The following is a 25,746-nucleotide window of genomic DNA, read 5'->3' on the forward strand; positions in this document are numbered from 1 at the left end:
GTCTCCATCATCTCTTCTGGGAGACTGTTCCATGCATCTACCACCCTTTCTGTTAAAAAGTATTTCCCTAGATTACTCCGGAGCCTATCACCTCATAACGTCATCCTATGCCCTCTCATTGCAGAGTTTCCTTTCAAATGAAATAGACTCAATTCATGCGTATTTACATCACATAGGTATTTAAGTGTCTCTATCATATCTCCCCTCTCCCGCCTTTCCTCCAAAGTATACAGATTGCGATCTTTAAGTCTGTCCCCAAATACCTTATGATGAAGACCACATACCATTTTAGTAGCTTTCCTCTGGACCGACTCCATCCTTTTTATATCTTTTTGAAGGTGCGGCCTCCAGAATTGTACACAATATCCTAAATGAGGTCTCACCAAAGTTTTATACAGGGGCATCAATACCTCTCCCTATGCAACATAGCATCCTTCTAGCTTTCGCCGTCACCTTTTCAACCTGTTTGGCCACCTTAAGCCATCTTCTTTTAATTAGGATATGTTCTGAGCAATGCAACACAGTAGTAATTTTCAGTCACGTTACAGACAAACTTATGCTAATGCCAATGGGATTTCAGAGCTTGATAAAGAAAAAGCGAAACGCACTGGTAAAGGGGAAATTTCTACTGAAAGGCTGAAAAAGCAATGTTACTTACCGTAACAGTTGTTATCCAGGGACAGCAGGCAGCTATTCTCACTAGTGGGTGATGTCATCCGACAGAGCCCCGATACGGACGTCTCACAAGCATGTCTTGCTTGAAGAAACTCAGAAGTTTCGAGATGCCCGCACCGCGCATGCGCCAGTGCCTTCCCGCCCGATGGTCCGGGCGTGTCTCCTCAGTTCAGGTAGCTAGCAGAGAAGCCAACTCAGGGGAGGTGGGTGGGACGTGAGAATAGCTGCCTGCTGTCCCTGGATAACAACTGTTACGGTAAGTAACATTGCTTTATCCCAGGACAAGCAGGCAGGTATTCTCACTAGTGGGTGACCTCCAAGCTAACCTCAATGGGATGGTGGGAGAGTTGGCAACTTAGGAGAATAAATTTTGTAACACTGTTTGGCCAAACTGTCCATCCCATCTGGAGAAAGTATCCAGACAGTAATGAGAGATGAATGTATGAACCGAGGACCAAGTGGCAGCCTTACAAATCTCCTCAATCGGTGTCGATCTGAGGAAGGCTACAGAGGCCGCCATTGCTCTGACCTTATGGGCTGTGACCTTACAGGGAAGGGGTAATCCAGCCTGGGCATAGCAGAAAGAGATACAAGCCGCCATCCAGTTGGAGATGGTGCGCTTCGAGACAGGGCATCCCAACTTGTTTGGATCAAAGGAGACGAATAGTTGAGGAGCAGTTCTGTGTGGCTTGGTGCGATCCAGGTAGAAAGCCAAAGCACGTTTACAGTCCAAAGTGTGAAGAGCTGATTCTCCAGGATGAGAATGAGGCTTTGGGAAAAATACTGGAAGCACAATGGATTGGTTGAGATGAAATTCAGAGACCACTTTAGGCAGGAATTTAGGATGAGTGTGGAGGACTACCTTGTCATGATGGAATACTGTGAAAGGCGGGTCTGCCACCAAGGCCTGAAGCTCACTGACCCTGCGAGCAGAAGTGAGGGCTACCAGAAAAACCACTTTCCAAGTGAGAAACTTCAGTGGAGCCTTTTTCTCAGAGGCTCAAAAGGAGGTTTCATAAGCTGAGAAAGGACAACATTGAGATCCCAAACCACTGGAGGCGGTTTGAGAGGAGGATTGACATGAAAAAGTCCTTTCATAAATCTGGAAACCACAGGATGAGCAAAGAGAGGTTTCCCTTACAGAGGCTGATGGAAAGCCGCAATAGCGCTCAGGTGGACTCGAATAGAGGTCGACTTGAGACCAGACTGAGACAAGTGTAGAAGATAGTCCAACACAGAGGATAGGGAGGCTCGCTGTGGCTCCTTAGAATTGGAAATACACCATGAAGAAAATCTAGTCCATTTTTGGGAGTAGCATTGACAAGCAGCAGGCTTCCTGGAAGCCTCCAAGACATCCCTCACCGCCTGGGAAAACTGGTGAGGAGTTACGTTGAGAGGAACCAAGCTGTCAGGTGGAGAGACTGCAGGTTGGGATGAAGCAGTGATCCTTGATGTTGAGTAAGTAGTGAAGGAAACACTGGAAGAAGGACCGGCTCCCTGCTGCTGAGTTGAAATAGAAGGGAGAACCAAGGTTGACGGGGCCACCGAGGAGCAATCAGAATCATGGTGGCGCGGTCGGACCTCAGCTTGACCAGAGTCTTCTGAATGAGAGGAAATGGAGGAAACACATACAGAAAGCGATTCCCCCAATCCAGCAGAAAAGCATCTGCCTCGAGGCGATGAGGAGTGTAGATCCTGGAGCAAAATTGAGGCAGCTTGAAATTGTGGGGAGCCGCAAAGAGGTCTATCTGAGGTGTCCCCCACTGAGCAAAGATCTGATGAAGGGGCGTGGAATGGAGCATCCATTCGTGAGGTTGGAGTAGACGACTCAAGTTGTCTGCCAAGACATTGTCCTTCCCCTGAATGTAGACAGCTTTGAGGAAGGTGTTGTGGCGAACCGCCCAATCCCAAACTCTGAGAGCTTCCTGGCAGAGGGAGGCCGAGCCTGTGCCCCCCTGCTTGTTGACATAATACATGGCGACCTGATTGTCTGTGCGAATCAGGACCACCATGTCGTGAAGCAGATGTTGAAAAGCTTGAAGAGCATTGAAGATGGCTCTGAGCTCCAGAAGATTGATTTGATGGAGGAGGTCCGCACTGGTCCAGAATCCCTGAGTGCGAAGACCATCCAGATGTGCTCCCCAGGCATAGGTCGAGGAATCGGTTGTGAGAACCTTCTGGTGGGGAGGAGTGTGAAACAGCAAACCTCTGGATAGATTCGAAGAGGTCATCCACCAAAGTAGAGACTGCCGAAGAGCAGGAGTGACGATGATGTGTCGAGTCAACGGCTCCGACACCTGAGTCCATTGAGACGCCAGGGTCCACTGAGGAATTCTGAGATGGAGTCTGGCAAACGGCGTCACATGAACTGTAGAGGCCATGTGGGCCAGGAGGACCATCATGTGTCTCGCTGAGATGGATTGGCGAGAAGACACAGACTGGCAGAGACGAAGAAGAGCTTCCAGGCGCTGAGGAGGAAGGAATGCTCTGAGGCGGATGGTATCCAGGACCGCCCCGATGAAGGGGAGCGACTGTGAAGGTTGTAGATGAGATTTGGGAAAGTTGATCTCGAATCCCAAACTCTGCAGGAACAGATCCATGGACAGGGTCGCCGAGATGACCTCCGAGGCCGAGGGCGCCTTGATGAGCCAGTCGTCGAGGTAGGGGAAAATCTGAAGACCCCGGTTCCGGAGTGTCGCGGCCACCACTACCAGACACTTCGTGAAGACTCTGGGAGACGAAGACAGGCCGAAGGGAAGCACTCGATACTGCAGATGCAGATGTCCCACCCGAAATCTGAGGAACTTGCGAGAGGCCGGATGAATGGGAATGTGAGTGTAGGCCTCCTTGAGATCCAGAGAGCATAACCAGTCGTTCTGCTCGAGGAGGGGGTAGAGAGAAGAAAGGGTCAGCATGCGGAACTTCTCTTTGACTAGGAATTTGTTGAGGACCCTGAGGTCCAAAATGGGGCGCAGGTCGCCCGTCTTCTTCGGAACAAGGAAATACCGGGAGTAAAACCCCTGGTTGTGTTGGTCCACAGGGACCAGCTCGACGGCCCAGAGCCGGAGCAAGGCCTGGGCTTCCTGAAGAAGAAGGGCGGTCTGTGTCAAGTTGGAAGGATACTCTCTTGGCGGGTGGTCCGGAGGGACACGATGGAAATGAAGAGAGTATCCTTCCCTGATGATAGTAAGGACCCAGAGGTCGGTGGTTACGGCCTCCCAGCGATGATAAAAATGATGGAGGCGCCCTCCGATGGGAAAAACAGGGGGAGGTGGAACGAGACTGGTTATGCCCTCGACGAGACAGTCAAAAAGGCTGAGGAGCCTTAGGGACAGTAGACGGCTGAGACTTTTGCTGAGCCTTCTGAGGGGGCTGCCGCTTCGCAGGTTGCCTCGCAGGAGGAGCTTGCCTCGGCTGATAACGCCGCTGATAGATCAATGGCGGTCGAGAGGGCCGAGACTGCTGAGGCTTAGGCTTCGGCCTAAGAATGGACTGGAAGGACTTTTCATGATCAGACAGCTTCTTAGTGACTGTCTCGATGGATTCGTCGAAAAGATCCGCTCCAGCACACGGGACGTTTGGCAGCCGGTCCTGAAGATTTGGGTCCATGTCAATGGTTCGTAACCAGGCCAAACGGCGCATCGCCACAGAGCAGGCTGCCGCTCGGGCTGAGAGCTCGAAAGCATCATAGGCAGATTGCATTAATTGAAGACGAAGCTGGGACAGCGAGGCAACCACCTCCTCGAACTCAAACCGAGCTTGGGACTCGATGTAGGGCGTGAATTTCCGAAGCACAGGTAGAACAAATTCCATGTAGGTGGCAAAGTGGAAATTGTAATTCAGGACTCGAGACGCCATCATAGAATTCTGATAGATGCGTCGTCCAAACTTATCCATGGTCCTGCCCTCGCAGCCCAGAGGCACCGAAGCATACACCTGGCCAGGATGAGACCGCTTGAGCGAGGATTCGACCAGGAGGGACTGATGAGAAAGCTGAGGCCCCTTGAAGCCCTTATGATGCACCGTGCGGTACCGAGCATCCAATTTTCCAGGGACCGCAGGAATAGAGTAAGGAGACTCAAAGCACCTCATGAAGGTCTGGTCGAGGAGCTTGTGCAGAGGTAGGCGTAAGGACTCGGCCGGAGGACAAGGCAAGTGCATGGTATCGAGGTACTCCTTGGAGTATCTCGATCCCCAGCATCGAGGGTAATGTCCATGTCATCCGCCATCTGTCTTAGAAACGAGGAAAAGGACAGTTGGTCCGCCAGCACCGGTCTTCGTGAAGGACTAGAAGAAATCGAGGCTTCGGGCTCCATAGAGGCCTGTGAGCAACAGGGCGAGTAAAACACCTCGCCGAACTCCGGACCCGGAGGAGGAGACCCAGCCGAAGCAGAATACCCCATCCGAGGCAATTTCTTCTGAGGTGAGACGGTCGAGTGCCGAGAGGAATGCCTCGAAGAGTGTCTGGATCGATGCCCCTCTCGATGCCTGGAAGGGGATCGAGCCCTTCTGTGAGAATACTGGTCCCCAGAAGCCTCCAAGGAGCAGATAGGACTCGAGGCCGTCGATCGGAGAGGCGGAAGAGTCGGCGCCTCCCCAGAAACCGTCCAGGCTTGATAGGGGGTTTGGAAGAACTCGTCCTGCTTCCTGCTATGCCCAGGACTGGGAGGCCTCGAAGGTGGACGCCACACTGTGTCATGGGGCGGGGTAATAGGTTCCAAGGGAGGCAAGTCGCTAAGCGAAGCTTTCCTCGAGGGAATAGGCTCCAAAGGAGGCATATCACTAAGGGAGGCCTTTCTCGAGGGAATCGGTTCCAAGGGAGGCATGGCACTACCCGAGGACCGCCTCGACGAACTGGACACCGCCCGCCGCTCCTCCTCGCTAAGCAACGAGGTCGAGCGGTACGGTGGAGGAGGGGGGGGCGGGCCGCCCCTTGGAGCCGGAACTGGTAGGTCACCCTGGATCGAGGCAATCAGCCGGGGACCCATGGTGGTCATGAGTTCCACAAACTGAGCCTCCAGAATGGACCTCAACGAAGCCGATATGGAGGGATCCGCACCAAAAGGGGGCCCTTCCGCACGGTCTCCGCGCTCTTTCGGTGCTGCGTGCTTTTGCTTGCCAGCCTTCGGCACTTTAAGCACCACCGGTGGAACTATAGGGGTCGATACCTGTTCCGAGGAGATGGAGGAAGGCACCGGCGCCGAGGTCGAGGCCGAAACCGGCGTGAACGAGGCTGGTTTCAGAAGGCCCGAAGCGGCCGGGGAGGCAGAGGGCTTCGCCGAAGGAGTTGAGGCACCAGTCGATGTCGAAGCTGAAGGGTCCAACGAAGCTTCCATCTTGAACATGGACTCCCACAGCAGACAGCGGCACTTAAACGCTCGTGCCGTCAGAGTGGAGCAAGGCCGGCACGATTTCGGAAAGTGGTCCGGGCCCAGACACTGTAAGCAGCGTCGATGAGGGTCCGTGAGCGAAATCGCGCGCTGGCACTTGCTGCACTTTTTAAAACCGGTGATCTGCCGGGACATAGGCCGGAAAAGTTCTGCCGCAAGGTCGAAGGCGTGGGGCCCCAGCCACGCGGCCGACCCGGTATCGAAAGTAAAAATTTTTTTTTTTTTTTTTTTAAAGAAATCAAAGAAAGAAAAGAAATGCACAGGAGAGTCAAAAGAACCCAACCCGCGGCAATAAGAAGGCAAAAAACAGATTCAATGGGCGCAGAATTGAAGTGAACTTCTCAGCTCCGCGGAAGAAAAAGAACTGAGGAGACACGCCCGGACCATCGGTGCGGGCATCTCGAAACTTCTGAGTTTCTTCAAGCAAGACATGCTTGTGAGACGTCCGTATCGGGGTTCTGTCGGATGACATCACCCACTAGTGAGAATACCTGCCTGCTTGTCCTGGGATAAGCTAAGTTACCTATTTAAATCTAACTATTTAAATTATATAAATTCATTTTTTTTTTAATTTCTTTATTTTTTTTCAAACTTACATCAAGTGCACAAAAAGAACAACATGAAATACTATCGTATAACACTTGAACATCATACATTATATTCTTAATATGTAAATTAATTAAAAACCCTCCCCCCTCCCATCTTTCTATACAATCATTAAAACTATCATATAAATTCTGAAATAAGAAAATAAAATGATAATATAAGGAAGCTTCTGCCATGTTGGGAGGAATGAGGAATTGAACCCCAGCGAGTTAGGATACTCAGGAGTGGTCTGAAATCCCAAAGGCATTAGCATAAGTTTTGTCTGTAAAGTGACTGAAAATTATTACTGTTTGGCCACCTCAAGATCATCACATACAATCACACCCAAGTCCCGCTCTTCTATGGTGCACATAAGCTCTTCACTCCCTAATCTGTACCGTTCCCTCGGGTTTTTGCAGCCCAAATAGATGACCTTGCAGTTCTTAGCATTAAATTTCAGCTGCCAAATTTCAGACCATTCTTCCAGGTTCGCCCGGTCTTTCTTCATGTTATTCACACCACCATCGCTGGGTTTACAGCTTTAAAGGGAAAATTTCCCAACTAAGGGATGGCCAGAGCAAAGCAAAAACCATCCTCTATGAGTTGTCAGGAAGACACATTCATATCAATTTCAGTGGAAAATAATATATTACAATACCTATTGGCAGAATCCTCCATAACCGGGGTTGGATGGCCAGTGGCCCAGGTCCACCCAGGTGCAGCACCAAACACTGTCCTCTCACCCCCGTGGCATCCCGGTATCTGCCCTCCTATCCCTCATCCTTGTCCCTACCCAGTATACCTTGCATGTATCCTGATGCCTAGGGTAATTCAGTTCTGCTGCCGGTGCTGACTTCCCTCTGCAATATCCCATCCTTGCTGATGCCACTTCCTTTTCCTGTTTGATAGGATGCGGAAGATGGAAGGCTCCAGGGCCTGCGCTGGCAGCAGAAATGAATCGCTGAAAGCATCAGGACACGTGAAATGTATACTGGTGAAGGCCAGGGCTGAGAGACAGGAAGGCAGATGTCAGGACGCCACAGAGGGGAGAGATGTTGGATGGGTATAAAAAAGACCTGTATTATATTTTTATATCTCTGTGAGGTGAGGGGGGTGGAAGGACCTGTCCAAGTTAATAGTGGGCTCATCCAAAATACCGGGTCTGACTATGCCATTGGGAATGGCCCCTCAAGGTACCCCAGACAAGCTTGCAGGTTGTACCTCCCTAAAGAAGGTCCTGCATGTTGTTCTCATTCATGGCACATTTAAAAAGGATATGAGGATGGTAGACCCAAAGGGTGTCATTCAGCCAGTCCATGCCATTATCCTGCTGTAACAGTCGGTCGTAGGTAATACACATGAACTTGATGTCCTCTTCATCTATTCCCCCGTTCCAAATATCATACAAAATGGTCATTTCCTCAAACTCTGAGCGGGGCTTAAAGTGAGGCTTGTGAGGTAGATGCTCGGGTGAAGGAAACGCCAAGATCTCCTCATGTCTTTTACTGGGTCTTCTAGCCCACTGCCTTTTAGGTTTAACAAAATACTCTTCTCGTATGTCCTCAGGCCGCTGATTTTCCAGCTCCTTAAGTGGAAGTTTCTCAACCAGAGCTTCATAAGTCAACTTGTCCGAGTAGCCATCATTCCTGAAGTCTAGGGGAACTGTTTCAAGACCTTTCACTCTGCACAAATCATCAAGCTGGTCATCGTAAAACTCTTGCCTCACAGAATTCTCCGTCAAGGCAATGGAAACAGCAGAAGGTTCGACGTTCCTGCTGGAATAGACATCCAGGGACAGAACCGAAGGAGGAGACCGCCTAGGCCTCCCTGGTTTCCTCTTAGGGGTGGGAGCAGGAAGCGGAGGTGGAGGCAGAGGAGGAGGCGGAGGAGGCGGTGGGGGAGATGGCGGAGGGGATGGCGGGGGTGGAGGCAGTGATTCAGGAGAGGGCAAATCATGTTTCACTTCAGGCTCACTCTCCTCACTTGACATCATTCTAGGTTCTGCTACATATTCTGAAGCCACAGAGGATTCAACGTTATCGGGAGGTAATCTAAACTCTTTATGGAAATCTGCTTCTGAAGGACTTACAGAGGGAACAGGAGAGGGGATGGTATTCACGCTGATTACAATGGAAGCACTGGGGGGTTCTTTAAACATTTTCTCATCCAGCTCATCAATCGATGATTTTTTGCCAGAGGCAATGCAAGGAAGAGTAGCACCAACCTCTGGAAATGTAGGGGTGAAGTTGAAATCTCTTCCTGGAGTCCGTGGAACACCGCTATTAACTCCAGGGGACTGAGACAAGTATGAAAAGGGACTCTCGGGAATGTGAGGGGAACTGAGGGTTAAACTGTTTCCGGTAAGAGGGGCATCACTTCCTGGTGTAGCTGGAACAGTTTCTGTGCTCTGTGACTTTGCCAGAATTCCTGAGGATTTGACTAGGATGTCCCGGCCTGGTGTCCTCGGGAGTTCATCTTCAATTGATGCCCTAGCTGTGACCAATTGCTCAGGAAAACTGTCTGGAGGGATGGAGAGTTCTTCCTTCCCAGGAGATGGTGGAAGAGGAGGTGGAGAAGGTGGCATTAAAGGGGCTGGAGGTACCACAATGAGAGAATCCAAATGTGCAGTTATCTCCCTCCCAGGAGTCCTAGGGAGACTCTCCTCCCCACTGGCCACTGTTAACAATTTGCCTTGACGTTCCATGTCGCTCTCAACAGATTTACCCAAATAGCTGCTTTCAGTGTCCAAAGGTAGCACAGTTGCCCCAAAGGGTGCCGAAGGGTAGGGAGTTTCTGCATCTTGGGGCTCTGGCTCCAAGACCTCCTGCACCTCCAGCTGTAGCACCACACATGGCTCAGACTCCTCCTCTGAAAAACACAATCCATTGCAGCACGGTTTTAATTACCAGTTCAACTGGGGTACAAAAGACACTTATAAACTATCTCCCATGTTTTACAGGACAGAGCTACTGCTTGCCACAACTATATCTTCAATTTTCTTGATGGCGTGATCTAATCTAATCTAATATTTGTGAGTCGCACAAACCTGTACAAGCTCAAGGCGACAGATCAAAGATGAAGAGGAAAAAGGAGTAGGGAAGATGGCTCGGAGAAGCAAGGGGAGGGGCCTAGGAGGAGGGGGTGTGAGTTCTGCCTTGGAAGGCACAGTGAGATCCTGGATACACGTTACCATTATTCTTGTTAGGAAGATGAGCCGCTAGTTCAAAATGCTCTAAGTAAAAAAAAAAACAAAAAAACAAGTTTGTCTCATAGATGCAGACACTGTACATCTCATCCTCCAAGACCAAGTTGGAAAATCCAGTGGCATTATCGTATGATACTATGCTGTTTGGCATGTCAATGAGGGCTAAGAGTCAAATAACATCTAAAAATAACAGGCTTTTACTTATTATGACAGGGGTTGCCATACAGCAGATTACGAGTAATTGGAAAAATTGGAAGGGACTTAATTACAGCTTCTTTATGTCACATTTATAAAATGGAAAGGACAACAGCCACACAGCAAGGGAATTTTAGAAAATTTCAGGAGATTTGGGAGCCATTAACAAAATATTGTAATGATTAAATATTATATTTCCCCTTAAAAATGCACATCCAGGGTGGGGGGGAGGGGGAAGGGTTTTTTGATTTGAATATTAAATAAGGTATATAGGAATGGGGTTTATGGTAGGTTTTCTTGAATTTAAAGAATGTAATTGATTAGGGGGGAGGGGGGACAAATTCTGATATGGATCTTAACAGAATATTAAGTGTTGTATTGGAGTTTAAAATGCTATAAATGCTGTTACATTTATTGTAAGTTTTTAAAAAAATGAATAAAGAATTAAAAAAAAAAAAAAAGATGAGCCGCTAGTTTTTACATTTCGTTTCATTCTAAATATTTTTTTTCAGATCACAGAAGTACTTTTATTAAACAGCATTTCAATACAGACAACCAAAGGGTTAAATTCCACTGCCAGGTTTGCATTGCTAGTGTTATATCACCACTGAGCATACAAATCACTCCCCCATCCCCCGCATAGGTCAAACTGCCAGCCAACGATCAAATGAGAATGATATCTACACTTTTGTTGATCTGCCTATGTGTATCTATGAAGGAACAAAACCCAACCATTTTTTTTTTTTTTTTTTTTTTTTTTTTGCAACTCTGTCTTAATGTGCTTAAAACAACTCAACATTTGGTAGTCTGAGATTGTTTGGGTATATTTAATGCAAATGTTTGACACATTTATATGAAGGCTGACCAAATTTTGGGTTCAGTTTCAGCACCAAAACCAACTTGAAATTCTGATCCAACCTTGTTTCGGTTTTAGCTGAAAATGCCAGCACATTTTCAGTTGCAACCAAACTCCTGCTCCCCTGATCAAAATTGCAGCACACTCTCCACCTATCCCTCCAACCAAACATGGTGCCTTTCTACCACTCCTAGGCCTTCCCTTAGTCAAGGCAGCCATTTTGATGACAGAGAAAGCAGGAGCAGGAGCGACTCTTGATATGGTTAGGACATTTGACCACCAGGATTTAAGATAGGCACAAGGGAAGAGGGTTCCGTCTGGTCCCCAGGAAAAGGACTCGATGCTGTTTGGGAAGCCAAGCCAGGCCTGTTTTAGCTTGGGTTTCAACCAAAACCAAGAGGTGAATTTCAGCGACAGATTCAGTTTTGGTCAGCCTCTAAAGCTATAGGAGTTGTGAAGTGTGCGTTTTTATCCTGTTCCAAAGTGCTTCCACAGTTCAACTGAAACCAGAACTGGGATCTGGAGCCATAAGGTTTAATTCACAACTCTCCAGGTATTTCCACCTCCCTCTATTTATACCCCCTGTGGGATTTGAAATCATTCCCCATTCTCTATTTTTTTATCCCCTTCAAACTTATTTTTGTTCATTCACCGCAAGTGACACTCCTTGGCAACAAGGTTCCTGCCTGAACCCTGCATCTGTAAGCCCTAAATCTAGCCAGTAGGTATCACAACTGACCGACTGGCTGTGACGCCTTTACCTCTAGGGGCTTTGAGTGCAACTTCTGCAGTATCCCAAGCCTCAGTCGGCGCCAGAAAACAGAAGGCCTGAACTTTCATCAAACCCAAGTTCTCAGCACAGTAGTACACAGAACATTTCACCGGTCACTGGGCCAGCTCTCTAATGTGTTCCTGATATTATAAGGTTGTCTAATCCCCGCAGATGAGAGACAGTTCTGATGGAAATTAGCATGTGGTACCTGGCTGTTCTCCAAGTGACAGAGCTGTCATGCGTTCTTGATCTTCTAAGGGATGAAGAAGAATTTCAGATGAAAGAGGTTCCTCCTGCTTCTGGTCCATCTCTGCCTGCTCCACACTCAGGTCTTTTTCTCCTCTGCTCAGCTCCTCCCCTTTCACCTCGGTCTCCTCCAGATCCTCTGGCCCCACTCGGATCATTTCCAGAATTATCTCTTGGTCTTCCTCTGCTTTCTCCGGGACGAGGGGCTCCATCTCTGTGTAAGAGAGCAGCATGTCTCCATCTTTGACTTCCTCTTCTTCCTCCTCGGGTTCTTCCTCTTCCTCCTCCTCCTCCTCCTCTTCCTCTGATTCTGAGCTCGACTCATACTCTGAGGACTCCTCACTTTCTTCAGATGATTCCCCTTCGGCTTTTGAAGAAGCCATGCTGGCTACATCTTCTGCAGAAGGAAAGAACTATTACACATCATCATATTTAATCCCCTACGTAACACAATAATAGCAAAAGCACACAGATTATGCAAAATATTTGTTTGTTTCTTAGCCATGGTGTTTTTGGTATCGTTCTCCCTCTTACTTTCCTAGCAAAATTTATCCCTCCCACCATGTGCTCTGTATTCAGCTTGGTTTTAAAAATCCCTGCCTCTCTAATCATATGTAAAGGCCATTTCAATAACCATTAGGCAACTCCTCAGACTTTTCCGATCGCATGTAAATCACGGGATTTATGTCATTCGTGGGAAGGTCAGCCCAGCAGCATTTGGATTTACACATTTGTAAAAGCAGGATTAACTGAGTAGCAGTGGCTGCTTTCAGATAGGTGCAAAAGCTTGTTTCATTGAAAAATAAATCAGGGGTGGGGGAGGAATCATAAATGATTGTTTCAACCGCCAATCAAATTACTTTTCAGAAATGTGGCTAATTCCAACCACTATATAATTCAAGGCTTATGGATGACAAAATTAACGTGAAGAGGAGTGCCTGGCCTCCAGGATTTCCCAACAATCAAAGACTCAAATATGGGGCCTTCGTCAGGAGGCCCTAATCCGTTTGTGCCGAAGGGTGACCCATCTGCCCTCGGCGCTGGCTCGGCTCATGATGGTTCTCCTAGATTGCATTATCGTATGATACTGTATTATTTGACATGTCAATGAAGGCTAAGAGCCAAATATCATCTAAGAATAATAGGCTTCTACTAATTATGACAGGAGTTGCCATACAACAAATAACGAGTAATTTGAAAAATTGGAAGAGACTCAACTACAGTTTTTGGTGGAATTCTTTGTGTCACATATATAAAATGGAAAAAACAATAGCCACACAGAAAGGGAGTTTCAAAAAATTTCAAGATGTTTGGGGGCCATTAACAAATTATTGCAATGAATAGATTTCATTTTTCCCTTAATAGTATAAGTTCAAGATAGGGGGTGGGGGAGAATTTATGATCTTTTATTAATGGTAAGAAGGATAGGAAAGTATTTATTAAATGATATAAGTGTTTAATACATAATATGAAAGGGGGGAGGGAGGGAGATAAACTTTATAATTTGATTTATTGCTGAATATTAAGTGTTTTATCTAAGTTTAAATGATTGTACTTGTTGACGCACTCATTGTAAGTTTGAAAAATGAATAAAGATTTTATTTAAAAAAAACTACAAAAAAACCCCCCTCAAATATCCTTGCCCCCCAAGGGCAGAATATTAACAATAAGAGAGGACACCTCTGGCGTAGCGAGGGTGGGAGGCGCCCCGTTGTCCTCTTCTCCACCCTCCCCACCGTGCCCCTTCCTTTCCCCTCATACCTGCTTAGCTTCCCCGGCATGAGCAGCATCTCCAACCTGTCACCTGCACTGGCATTGGCTCTTCCTCTGATGTCACTTCCTAGTTGCAGGATCTGGCAGTAACGTCAGAGGGAAGTGCTGAGGCCGGCACGAGCAGCAGTTTTGCGGTGCGGTGGGAGGGAAGTGAAGGCGCACACGCGGCGGGGGAGAAGTGGAATACAGCATGTGGGTGGAGAGGTGCCGGCGTCCCCACCAGGATGGTTCCCAGACCCCCCCCTTTACTACGCCACTGGACAACATCAAGGATCTGTTGGTTGTAGTTTCAACACCCTGGCAATTTAATTCCAGCTAGGTTGAAAATGGCATCTCTTTAAAGGGTAAAGGGGATGGGACTTGATTACAATCAAAGCGGTTTATATCTTTAAGACAGGTACTTATTTTGGACCTGGGAGTGATTTGCTCAGAGTCACAAGGAGCTATAGTGGGAATCGAACTCACAACCTCAGGGTGCCGAGGCAGCTGTTCTAACCACTAGGCCATGCCTCCATTCCATCTTATGCCACTGTTAATGCGATGCCACAAGCACTCAGGAATTCCTTTCCCTTCTTTTTATCTCCCCTTCCAACTCATTTAACCCTAGTCATCACTGCAACAGCCTTTGCCTTGCAACTTGCACCTTGCACCAAAGGTACCTTCCTGCAAGTTTAGGCTTTAGGTCTTTTGGCCACTAGGTGGCACTGTTGGATAAGATGTCAGATTCTCCCGGTGCATCCTCAACCAATCTTTGAATGGAAGACCTTACCTGGGAATAAAACTTAGGTCATCTGCATAACTCAGGAACTACACAAGGTCAGAATCAGTAAACTGAAGAGAAGCCATTATCTCATGCAAGTGTGGAATTTTTCTCTTCTAGAGCTTTATCTAATAGATTCACAGCTACACATATCAAACTGGTTATACAAAACAGAAGGAGAAACACCAGTGCCAGTCAGCTTGTTTTTACTTTAAACCACCTTGTCATTGATCAGACAAATAAATGTTATCAGTATAAAAATAAATGTTACTAATCCGTGGAGGACTTGCAGGGATCAACTATAATCCCCTCTCTCTTTCAATTTACCTTCATCTGAGTCTGGCTCGCCTTCCTTTTCACTGATTTCAACATCTGCTTCCTCCTCCTCTTCATCTTCCTCTTCATCATCAGCATCTTCCTCCTTGAAAACCAAGCACACACTTTCATAAAGAAGGAAGACCAATTATTTTGCACTATTTTTGGCAAATCTTTTGACAAATCGTTTTTTGCAGATCTTAATGCTAAGAGACCAGTGGTTTAGCCCATAGGTTTTGGACCATGGCCTCCCCAAAAATTGGTGGTCAGAGTCAGTTATGGCTCTGCTCCTCCCACCCACCTCCTCCTGGTCGCTGTAATTTTAAATCTTCCAGCCGCCTCCGTGCAGCGTTGCTGCAGAATGAAGACTTCTAGGGTAGGCCTGCTCGTTGATGCTGTGCGGTGGCTGCTGGAAGATTTAAAATTACAGCGAACGGGGAAGGTAGGTAGGGGAGTTGGAAGCTGAAGGGGGAGAGAGAGAAAGGTCGGGCCACAGGATTCTGCTGGGGTTAGGGCAGAGCCTTTGGGCCCCACCCCCCACCTCAAACGAAAAAGTGTTCCACTGCCTATGGCTTAGCCTGTGCATTATTCCTGCTGCAAAATGGCACAAAAGAAAGCTCAGCAAGAGGTGGAAAACGTTCACGGCCTGCTCAGACGTTAGATGGCAGAAACCACTGCTTGGTTAACATGGACCCCCCGCCCCCCGCCTCAGTTTTGAGAATTCTGAAACCTTGTCTGTCCAGTCTCTAAGCTCCACAGTACAGGGACCGACTCTTAAGGGCATCTACACAGTGTCTTATGGTGTTTTATGTTTAACAGTGGTAGCATCTTTCTGGGAGAGAGGCCTCCTCCAAGCACCAGTTCGGTATTACACGTGTCAGTACCAGATGCAGCCTGCAGGGGGAACTCTAGCTGCTCTGGAAATCATCAGGTCAAGAAAGTGAGGCAGGAGGAAAATAAATGTCAACAAACCAAGAATGATAAGCAAAATTTCTATCCAAGAGAGTGCATTTAAAAGTGGATTGGATGAGTAGCCTAGTGGTTAGTGCAGCAGCCTGAGAACATAAGAATAGCCTTACTGGGTCAGACCAATGGACCATCAAGCCCAGTAGCCCGTTCTCACGGTGGCCAATCCAGATCACTAATACCTGGCCAAAACCCAAGGAGTAGCAACATTCCATTCAGAATCCTAAAGAATAGCAAGATTCCAGAATCCCAAAGAGTAACAAAAGATTCAAGAACCCCAAACAGTAGCAACATTCCATGCTACCGATTCAGGGCAAGCAGTGGCTTCCCCCATGTCTTTCTCAATAACAGACTATGGACTTTTCCTCCAGGAACTTGTCCAAACCTTTCTTAAAACCAGCTGGGGAACTGAGTTCAATACCCACCGCAGCTCCTTGCGACTCTGAGCAAGTCACTGAAATCCTCCATTGCCCCAGGAACAAAATATGTAACTGAATATAATATGTAAATGACTTTAATCAGTGGCGTAGCGAGGGGGAGAGGCGCCTGGGGTGGTGGTGTCCCTCCCCCACCCTCTTCTCTGATCCCCAACTCTATCCGCCCCTTCTCTGGTCCCTTCTGCCGTGCGTGCATGCCCATGCCCCCGTACCTCTTTAACATTCCCAGCGCAAGCAGTAATACCAGACTGCCGCTTGCGCCCACGTCGGCCCTTCCTCTGATGGTTTATCAATTCCCTTCACTTTTCCCTTTCCCCCTAAAATATAAATATAAGGGATAAATCCAAATGAAGACAGAAGGACCAATATTCAAACCAAGTTATACACTTCCCCCTCCGTATTCGCGGTTTCCCCAATCGTGGTGTCGGTTATTTGCGGGTTTTTGTTTGCAGGCTCCGCCCCTCAAATTACATCATAGAAAATCGCTGGGAGCAGCTTTGCACAGAAAAAAAATCACTGCACTTTCTTTACAGGAACAGGTCAGTTTATTTGCGGTTTTAGCATTTTCTCTAGGGTTTTTAAAAGGAAGCCGTAAATAACATGCAAAAAGTTATTTGCAGTTTTTCAGTATTTGGTGAGTTGTTTTTCCCCTTTCACTGCAAATACGAAGGGGGAAGTGTATGTTCATAGGCCACTGGTGAACATATAACTCCTCTATCTGTTATTTTTTGGGGGGTTGAAAACCTCACTGAACGGCCAGTACTATCTGGATTTGAGGCGGAGTGAGGGAGAGTTTTAAAATTATTTGGGTAACGACGATATTCAGCCGCCATCTGGCTGAATAACTTAACCATTTAGTTTAGGTCCACAGATCGACTGGTGCAGTGACCCCGTCATCCTTTGGGTTCTATAAAGGTTGCCAAGATTTGGGCTCCAAAAATTAGGTGCAGATCTCAGATCCACCCCCAACATAATTATTTTATTTATACATAACATGGCACCCTGTTATACATATCAGCCAAACTACCACCCTATGTTCCGAACCGACCCCTCCGCTCCCAGGAGGAAACACGGCTATAATTATCCCCTAGCCGGAACCTCTGACTAGAAACTGCCAGATGCACATCCTACTCTCAATTCTTACCAAGATACTGGAATCAACTATCTCCATATATCAGATCCCTCAAAGGAATTCTGAACTTTAGGAAGGCAATAAAAACCTACCTCTTCACTTAAAATTTATTCATAAAAATATGGGGGCCATTGACAAAATATTGCAATGAATAATTAGTAGGATTTTCTTCTTCTTTTCTTCTTTTAAATATCTTCTTTGTGACACACATAGAGGGGGGGCAGTGAAAATAATTTTTACATAATAGACTATAATATGATATACAATATGTAATATATGATTGAAAAGTAATAGAAGGGTGGGGGGAGGGAAGGGGGATAAAATACATTTAGAATATAATGTATTAGATATAAAAGTGATATTGTGTATATATCAATTGTATTTTAATAATTTGTACACTTTATGTAAAAATTGAAAATAAAAAATAATATATAAAAAAAAAATATTTATTCTGTATCACCAACTCAGGTTGAATCTGTATTAGATGCCTTCCACTAGAGCCATACTGCCTAATTATCTGTATCTTGTTTGTTTTAATTATTATATATGTCACCTTGTAACCCGTTCTGAGCTCTCTGGAGAAAACGGGATATAAATCGAATTAAATAAATAAATGTTTTTTAAAATTCTATTACAAAATACAAACATAATCATAGCTTGATATACGAAAATTAAAAACAAACAATAGATGCTGGCATTGTAATCTGGAAGCTGGGACTCTAGATCATTTGTTATACTTTTGTCCCTGTATCATGGCCTTTTGGAAATCAATTTGGTCTCAAATTAATTGTTTATTAGAAAACCATGTAGCTCTATCATATGAGACAATTCTATTTGGGACGTCTACGAGAACAAAAAGTCAAATTTCATCAAGTAATAATAAACTTTTGTTAATAATGACAGGAGTCGCCATTCAACATATCACCAGAAATTGGAAAAATTACACCAGACTTAATTACACCTTCTGGTGGAATTCGTTGCGCCATATATACAAAATGGAAAGAACAATTGCTATACAAAAAGGGAATTATAATAATTTTAAAAAGATTTGGGGGCCATTGATAACTTATTGTAATGATTAGACTGAAAGTATAATTATAATTATGGGAAAGGGGGTGGTATATAGTTGTAATATAGGTTTAATTAATTCTATGAATATAACACATGTATGATATTTTTTGATTACAATATTTGTGAAAAGGGTGAGTGGGGGAGGGAGATAATTTATATATTTAAGATGACAATTGAAAGAATTTCAAGTGATGTGTATGATTCAATTGATGTAATATTGTGTACTTGAAATAAGATGAAAAATGAATAAAGAATTGGAAAAAACCCAAAAAACAAATACGGCATAGTTTATCTAAAATTAATATCAACCAGTACTCTAATCCAATCAGCTAAAAGCCTCCACCAACAAAGTTGTTTTCAATACCTTCTTAAAATTTCTGACTATCAGGGAGCAACCTTAATGGTTCAGTCAAATTACTCAATAATGATACACCTGCCACCGAAACTGAAGATGCTCTTGAAGTAACTGCTCAGCTGTTGTCAAACACAACGCACTCTCTGATCTTAAGGATCTGCTCGGTTGATATAAGCTTGTCCAAGGGATCTTATAAGAATGACTTTAAGGATCAATACAAGAACTTTAAAGATAATATGGGTCTTTTTTGTTACATCGTTCTTTTTGGACCCCAATTAGACTGAATAAGTTAGATAACTCTAGATCTACCGTATTTTCACGCATATAACGTGCGCGTTATACACTATTTTACAAACCGTGCAAAGCCATGCGCGTTATACGTTTGAGCGCGTTTTACAATTTTTTTTTTTACATTCTGATCCAGCATTCCCCCTGCGAACCGGCATCCTCCCCCACCGCTCGCGTCACCCCCCCCTCCCCCGCGATCCTACATCCCCCCCAGCACTGCAAATACAACTCTTACCCGATTGGGCACCGGCACCAGCACCAGCACCAATGCACAGCATGTGCCAGTGCCAGTGCCCGAAGATCCTCCCTCGTTGGTTTGGGCTGGGCTGGGCTGGGCTGGGCCGGGCGGTGCGAGAGAGATCCTCCTTCTTCCTCTGGCGGGCTAGACTAGGCTTTGAGCATTTGCGCATGCTCAAAGCCTTTTGGTCTCGCTCTCTCCGAGATTATCTCGGAGAGAGCGAGACCAGGAGGATCTCTCTCACACCGCCCGGCCCAGCCCAGCCCAGCCCAAACCAACGAGGGAGGATCTTCGGGCACTGGCACATGCTGTGCATTGGTGCTGGTGCTGGTGCCGGTGCCCAATCGGGTAAGAGTTGTATTTGCGGTGCTGGGGGGGATGTAGGATCGCGGGGGAGGGGGGGTGACGCGAGCGGGGGGGGGGATGCCGGTTCGCAGGGGGAATGCCAGATCAGATTATCTCGGATCGGAGGGGGGGTGACGCGAGCGGGGGGGGAGGATGTCGGTTCGGAGTAGGCGGGAGGAGGTTTTAGCATGCGCGGTATACGCGTGTGCGCGCTATATTAACATTTTATTACATAAATTTGTGTTCCCCGCGCACTATACCCGTGTGCGCGTTTTACACGGGTGCGCGTTATCTACGTGAAAATACGGTAATAAATGCTGGCACTGTCACCTACACATAGGAACATTAGATCATTTGCTGTTTTATTGCCCTAAGATACTGATTTTTTGGAAATCAGTTTGGGGACATAAAGCACAGTTACTTACCGTAACAGGTGTTATCCAGGGACAGCAGGCATATATTCTCACATGTGGGTGACGTCATCTACGGAGCCCCGATGCGGAAGCATTTTCAAGCAAACTTGATTGAAGATTTAAGTTTGCTCTGCTGCTCCACGCATGCGTGCCTTCCTGCTCCACTAGGGGGTGCATCCCCTCGTGGTCTCCAGTTCACTTAACTAGCCAAGAAGCCAACCTCGGGGAGGTGGGTGGGTTGTGAGAATATATGCCTGCTGTCCCTGGATAACACCTGTTACGGTAAGTAACTGTGCTTTATCCCAGGACAAGCAGGCATGATATTCTCACATGTGGGTGACCTCCAAGCTTACTGCAGAGGGATGGAGGGAAGTTGGCAATTTAAGCAAATAGATTTCGCAACACCGATTGGCCGAATCGGCCATCGCTTCTGGACAGGGAGTCCAGACAGTAGTGGGAGGTGAAGGTATGAACCGAAGACCATGTGGCAGCCTTGCAGATTTCCTCAATAGGTGTTGACCTGAGGAAGGCTACGGAGGCTGCCATCGCTCGGACTTTGTGTCCCGTTACTCGACCATTCAGCGCGAGACCAGCCTGAGCGTAGCAAAAGGAGATGCAATCGGCCAACCAGTTGGACAAGGTGCGTTTGGAAACTGGGTGACCTAACCGGTTTGGGTCGAAGGACAAAAACAGTTGTGGGACTTTCCGGTGTGGCTGAGTGCGTTGGAGGTAAAAGGCCAACGCTCTTTTGCAGTCAAGAGTGTGGAGCGCCACTTCTCCGGGGTGAGAGTGGGGCTTGGGGAAAAACACAGGTAAGACAATGGACTGATTGAGATGGAAATCAGACACTACTTTAGGTAGGAACTTTGGATGGGTGCGGAGTACCACCTTGTCGTGATGGAATACCGTGAAGGGTGGGTCCGCTACCAGGGCTTGTAGCTCACTAACCCGCCGTGCGGACGTGAGTGCAAGTAGGAAAATTACCTTCCAAGTGAGGAATTTTGGATGGCATTTGTCTAGGGGCTCAAATGGAGGTTTCATTAGTTGAGCCAGAACCACGTTAAGGTCCCAAACCACCGGGGGAGGTTTGAGAGGGGGGTGGACGTTCAGCAGGCCCTTCATGAAGCGAGTGACTAAGGGATGGAGCAAGAGGGCTTTCCCTTCCAGGGGCTGATGAAAGGCCGCAATCGCACTGAGGTGTACTCGAATGGAGTTGGTCTTTAGTCCGGAATGAGATAGTTGAAGTAGATAGTCAAGGACCAGGGGGACGGGGACCAACACCGGGTCCTGGCTGTGGGAGGAGCACCAGGTTGAGAATCTGGTCCACTTTTGGGAGTAGCAGGTTCTCGTCGAGGTTTTTCTAGAGGCCTCCAATATCTCCTTGACTGATTGAGACACGGGGAGAGCAGTCAGGGGGAGAGAAACCAAGCATTCAGATGAAGAGATTGAAGATTGGGATGTAACAGTGAACCCTGACCCTGTGACAGTAGAGAGGGAAACAGAGGCAGAGGCAGTGGATCTCTGACACTGAGTTGAAGTAGAAGGGAAAACCACGGCTGGCGTGGCCAGCGAGGGGCAATCAGGATCAGGGTGGCTTGTACCGTTTTCAGGTGGACAAGCGTCCGCAGTATCAGAGGGAACGGCGGGAACGCGTACAGGAACCTTCCCTCCCAATCGAGGAGGAAGGCGTCGGCCTCGAGCCGGTCCGGGGAGTATATCCGGGAGCAGAAGAGAGGCAGCTTGTGGTTGTGAGGGGACGCGAACAGGTCTATTTGAGGCGTCCCCCACCGTTCGAACACTCCTCGTAGGGCCTGAGAGTGTAGTGACCACTCGTGTGGCTGGAGGAGGCGGCTGAGTCTGTCCGCCAGGCAGTTTTGTTCTCCTTGTATGTACACCGCCCGAAGGAAGGTGTTGTTGGAGATTGCCCATTTCCAGAGGCGCAGGGCTTCCCGGCAAAGGGGCCAAGATCCTGTGCCCCCTTGTTTGTTTACGTAGTACATCGCTACTTGATTGTCGGTTCGGATGAGAACCACTCGGTCGCGGAGCAGATGTTGGAAGGCTACTGCTGCGAGGTAGATGGCCCGAAGTTCTAGCACGTTGATGTGGCAGCGGCGGTCTTGTGCTGACCACATTCCTTGGGTGCGCAGCCGTCCAGATGGGCTCCCCAAGCGTACTCCGACGAGTCCGTGGTGAGTACCTTGCTGTGGGGTGGGGTGAGGAAGAGCAAACCTTTGGAAAGATTTGAAGAGTCGGCCCACCAGCGGAGCGATCGTTGCAATGAAGGAGTCACTGTCACTGAGTGGTCGATCGGGTCCCGGTCTTGACGCCATTGAGACGCCAGGGTCCATTGGGGGATTCTCAGATGGAGGCGGGCGAAGGGTGTGACATGGACGGTGGAGGCCATGTGGCCCAGGAGGATCATCATCTGTCGGGCTGATACTGAGGTCAGCCGGGAGATCCTTCGGCTCAGACTTACTAACGCCTCCAGGCGCGGAGGGGGGAGGAAGGAACGGAGGCGAACCGTGTCCAGCGTGGCCCCGATGAACTGTAGGGACTGCGAGGGGCGTAGTTGAGATTTTGGGAAGTTTATTTCGAACCCCAGACTTTGTAGGTAGGTAATAGTCTGTTGGGTCGCTGAGATAACCCCTTCTTTGGACGGGGCTTTGATTAGCCAGTCGTCCAGGTAGGGGAATACCTGGAGGCCCTGGGAGCGTAGGGTTGCTGCTACCACCACGAGGCACTTGGTGAAGACCCGAGGTGATGATGCTAGTCCGAAGGGGAGGACTCGGTATTGTAGGTGCCAGTCCCCTACTTGGAAACGCAAAAACTTGCGGTGAGCGGGGTGCACTGGGACATGTGTGTACGCCTCCTTGAGATCGAGGGAGCAGAGCCAGTCGCCCTCGTCGATCAGGGGGTAGAGTGTTGGTAGTGAGAGCATCCGAAACTTTTCCCGTACCAGGAATTTGTTGAGGCGTCTCAAGTCTAGTATTGGGCGTAGGTCTCCCGTTTTTTTCGGTACCAGAAAGTAACGGGAGTAGAAGCCCTTCCCCCGTTGGTCGGGGGGGACCTTCTCCACTGCTCTCAGGCGAAGCAGGTCTCGAGCTTCGGAGAGGAGTAGAGGTAGCTGAGTCCTGTTGGGAGGGCAATTCCTTGGGGGGTTGTCCGGGGGAATGGTCCGAAAGTTGAGAGAGTACCCTGATGAGATCACGCCAAGGACCCATGCGTCCGTCGTGAGTTGTTCCCAGCGAGGGTAAAAGGCTTTGAGTCGACCTCCGATGGGAAGGTGGTCTGGGACTATGGCGGAGGGGGCCCGCCCCCTTCCGCGTGTCCCGTCAAAAGGACGGGGATGGTTTGGTGGTCGCGGGCGGTTGGGACTTGGGCATGGCCCTGTGATGGGCTTGCGGACGTCTGGGTGGGGGCCGCGAGAAAGCAGGGGTGGACTTTTGTGGGTAGCGGCGCGGAGGGGCCCTGTATGGCCTGGGCGCTGGCGGTTTGGGCTTTTGCCGGACAAGGGAGGCAAATGAGCGTTCATGTTCGGAGAGGCGTTTTGTCGCCGCCTCGATAGTGTCATCGAACAATTCCTTTCCCACGCAGGGGAGGTTTGCTAACCGGTCCTGTAAGTTGGGGTCCATGTCGACCAGGCGCAGCCAAGCTAGTCGGCGCATGGCGATAGCGAAGGCTGCTTCTCTGGAGGAGAGTTCGAAGCCATCGTAGGCCGCGTGGAATAGATGAAGGCGCAGGTTGGAGAGGGACTCTAAAAGCAGGCCGAACGTTTCCTGTCGGGAGGCCGGTAGGTCAGTCTCAAAGGCTCTCAATAGTCCAATGAGGTGTTTGAGGTATGATGTGAAGGTGAAAGTGTAGCTTTGCACCCTAAAGGCCATCATTGCGTTTTGGTATAGTCTCCTGCCGAACTTGTCCAGGGTTCGGCCTTCCCGGCCTGGGGGTACCGCTGCTGAGACACGGGACGGGTGAGCCTTTTTCAAGGAGGATTCCACCAGCAGCGATTGGTGGGAGAGCTGTGGTTGCTCGAATCCCGGATAAGGTACTGTGCGGTACTTGGCCTCCATTTTGGAGGGTACGGCCGTGACCATGTAGGGGGTCTCCAGGTTCCTGAAGAAGGCCTGTTGGAGTACCGGGTTAGGTGGTAAGCGGAGGGACTCTCTGGGCAGTGATGGCATATCCAGCTCCGCCAGGTACTCCTTAGAGTATCTGGAGTCGGACTGGAGATCTAAGTCCAATGCTTGGCCCATGTCTTGGACAAAGCGAGTGAAGGATGGGCGAGATGTCCCCGGAGCCCCGTGCGGGGTCAGGGAACGAGACCTTCGCCGGGTGGAGAAGGATAAGGAGGCTTCCCTCGAGTATCGAGGTTCATGCTCTGATCCATGCTCCGAGGTTGGGGAAGCACTGTGAGAGTGTTCCGGGGTTGTCGATCTTCGGCGTCTCGAGGAGCCCCTCGGAGACGATGCCGGGGTTAGGGGTACCGATCGATGTCGGGTTGGTGACCTCGATCCGGACTCCCTCGGAGAATGCGTCCGAGGGGGAGTTCGGAGGATACGCGGGTTGGAGAGTGATAACTCAGCCACCCTTAGTGGTCCTGTACGAGGTGTGGGGGAACGGCCTCGTAGGGTTGGTGAACCTCGGGCCTTCTTGGAGGTACGGCGGTTCGAGGTTTCTGTCGTTCTAGCCCGACGTTTTGCCCCTCGGCGGTCCGCAGAGGGGGAATGTCTCGGGCGTCTCGGCGAGGAGTCCGAGGAGGATGGGATGCGGCGAGGATTGCGCACCTTTCCTCGAGGTTGTTCGGTGTGAGGCTCAGGTTGGTCTGGCGCATTCGAGGTCGAGGCCGATTGAAATTGGGCTATTGCAGCGGACAGCTCCGACGTGATCATCGCTCGGAGTAGGTCCTGGAAGACGGGCACGGACAGCATCGAAGGCATGTCCCCTGCCTCTGTGCGCTCCACCGGGGGCGACCTCGTATCAGAGTATTCCCGTGTGGTGGAGGCACGGCCCGAAGGCTTGGAGGGCTTAGACGGGGCTGTAAGCATGGGGCTTCCGCCATGCGTCGCCGTTGTCCCCGAGGCTGGCTTCTTCGCTGTTACAGAACCTGAAGAGGGAAGAGGGGACTTACCCGGAGCCGAGGCTTTCTGTTGTCCCGAGGACTTCGGGGCCGAGTCTCGAGGCGATGCCGAGGTTTCCGGGGCCGAGGTCAAGGCCGGGGCCGAGGCCAGGGCCGACCTCGAGGCCGAAGTGGGGGGTTGGTCCGGGGTGAAGAGATCCGCCATGCGGGCTTTTCTTCGGCGGAGGGCCCGGTTTTGGAAAATAGCGCACTGGGGGCAGGAGTCGGTTGGATGAGTCGCCCCCAGACAAAGGATGCACCGGCGATGCGGGTCTGTGAGAGAAAGAAGCCGCTCGCACCGGGTGCACTTTTTAAAGCCGGTCAAAGGCCGGGACATTAAATCGAAAGTAGCCGCGGCTCGATTAGCCATGCGGCCACGGGGACCCGGAAGCTTCCGGGTCGTTGAAAACGAAGCAGGAATCAAGTAAAAAGGTAAGGAATTCGCGCACAGCGACTTAATCGTGAAAAAACAAGAAAAAATCGCGGTGCTAGAAGGCAGTTGGGGCAGAGCCTGAAAAACACGTCTTCTAGGCTCGCGGAAAATTTTGAACTGGAGACCACGAGGGGATGCACCCCCTAGTGGAGCAGGAAGGCACGCATGCGTGGAGCAGCAGAG

The 25,746-nt window shown here is 48.9% G+C and overlaps 1 protein-coding gene across 1 annotated transcript in view; it reads right to left on the reverse strand.

Annotated features, from left to right (window-relative positions):
* Window positions 1-25,746, reverse strand: part of SETD1B (SET domain containing 1B, histone lysine methyltransferase) — a 169,976-nt gene that overhangs the window by 35,217 nt on the left and 109,013 nt on the right. Inside the window, 3 exon segments of the mRNA XM_033954071.1 lie at window positions 7,929-9,518; window positions 11,887-12,321; window positions 14,785-14,878. Of these exon segments, the coding sequence (XP_033809962.1) occupies window positions 7,929-9,518; window positions 11,887-12,321; window positions 14,785-14,878 (2,119 nt within the window).

This window comes from Geotrypetes seraphini, chromosome 8 (genome assembly GCF_902459505.1).
Source record: "Geotrypetes seraphini chromosome 8, aGeoSer1.1, whole genome shotgun sequence".
In the NCBI taxonomy this organism is placed as follows: domain Eukaryota; kingdom Metazoa; phylum Chordata; class Amphibia; order Gymnophiona; family Dermophiidae; genus Geotrypetes; species Geotrypetes seraphini.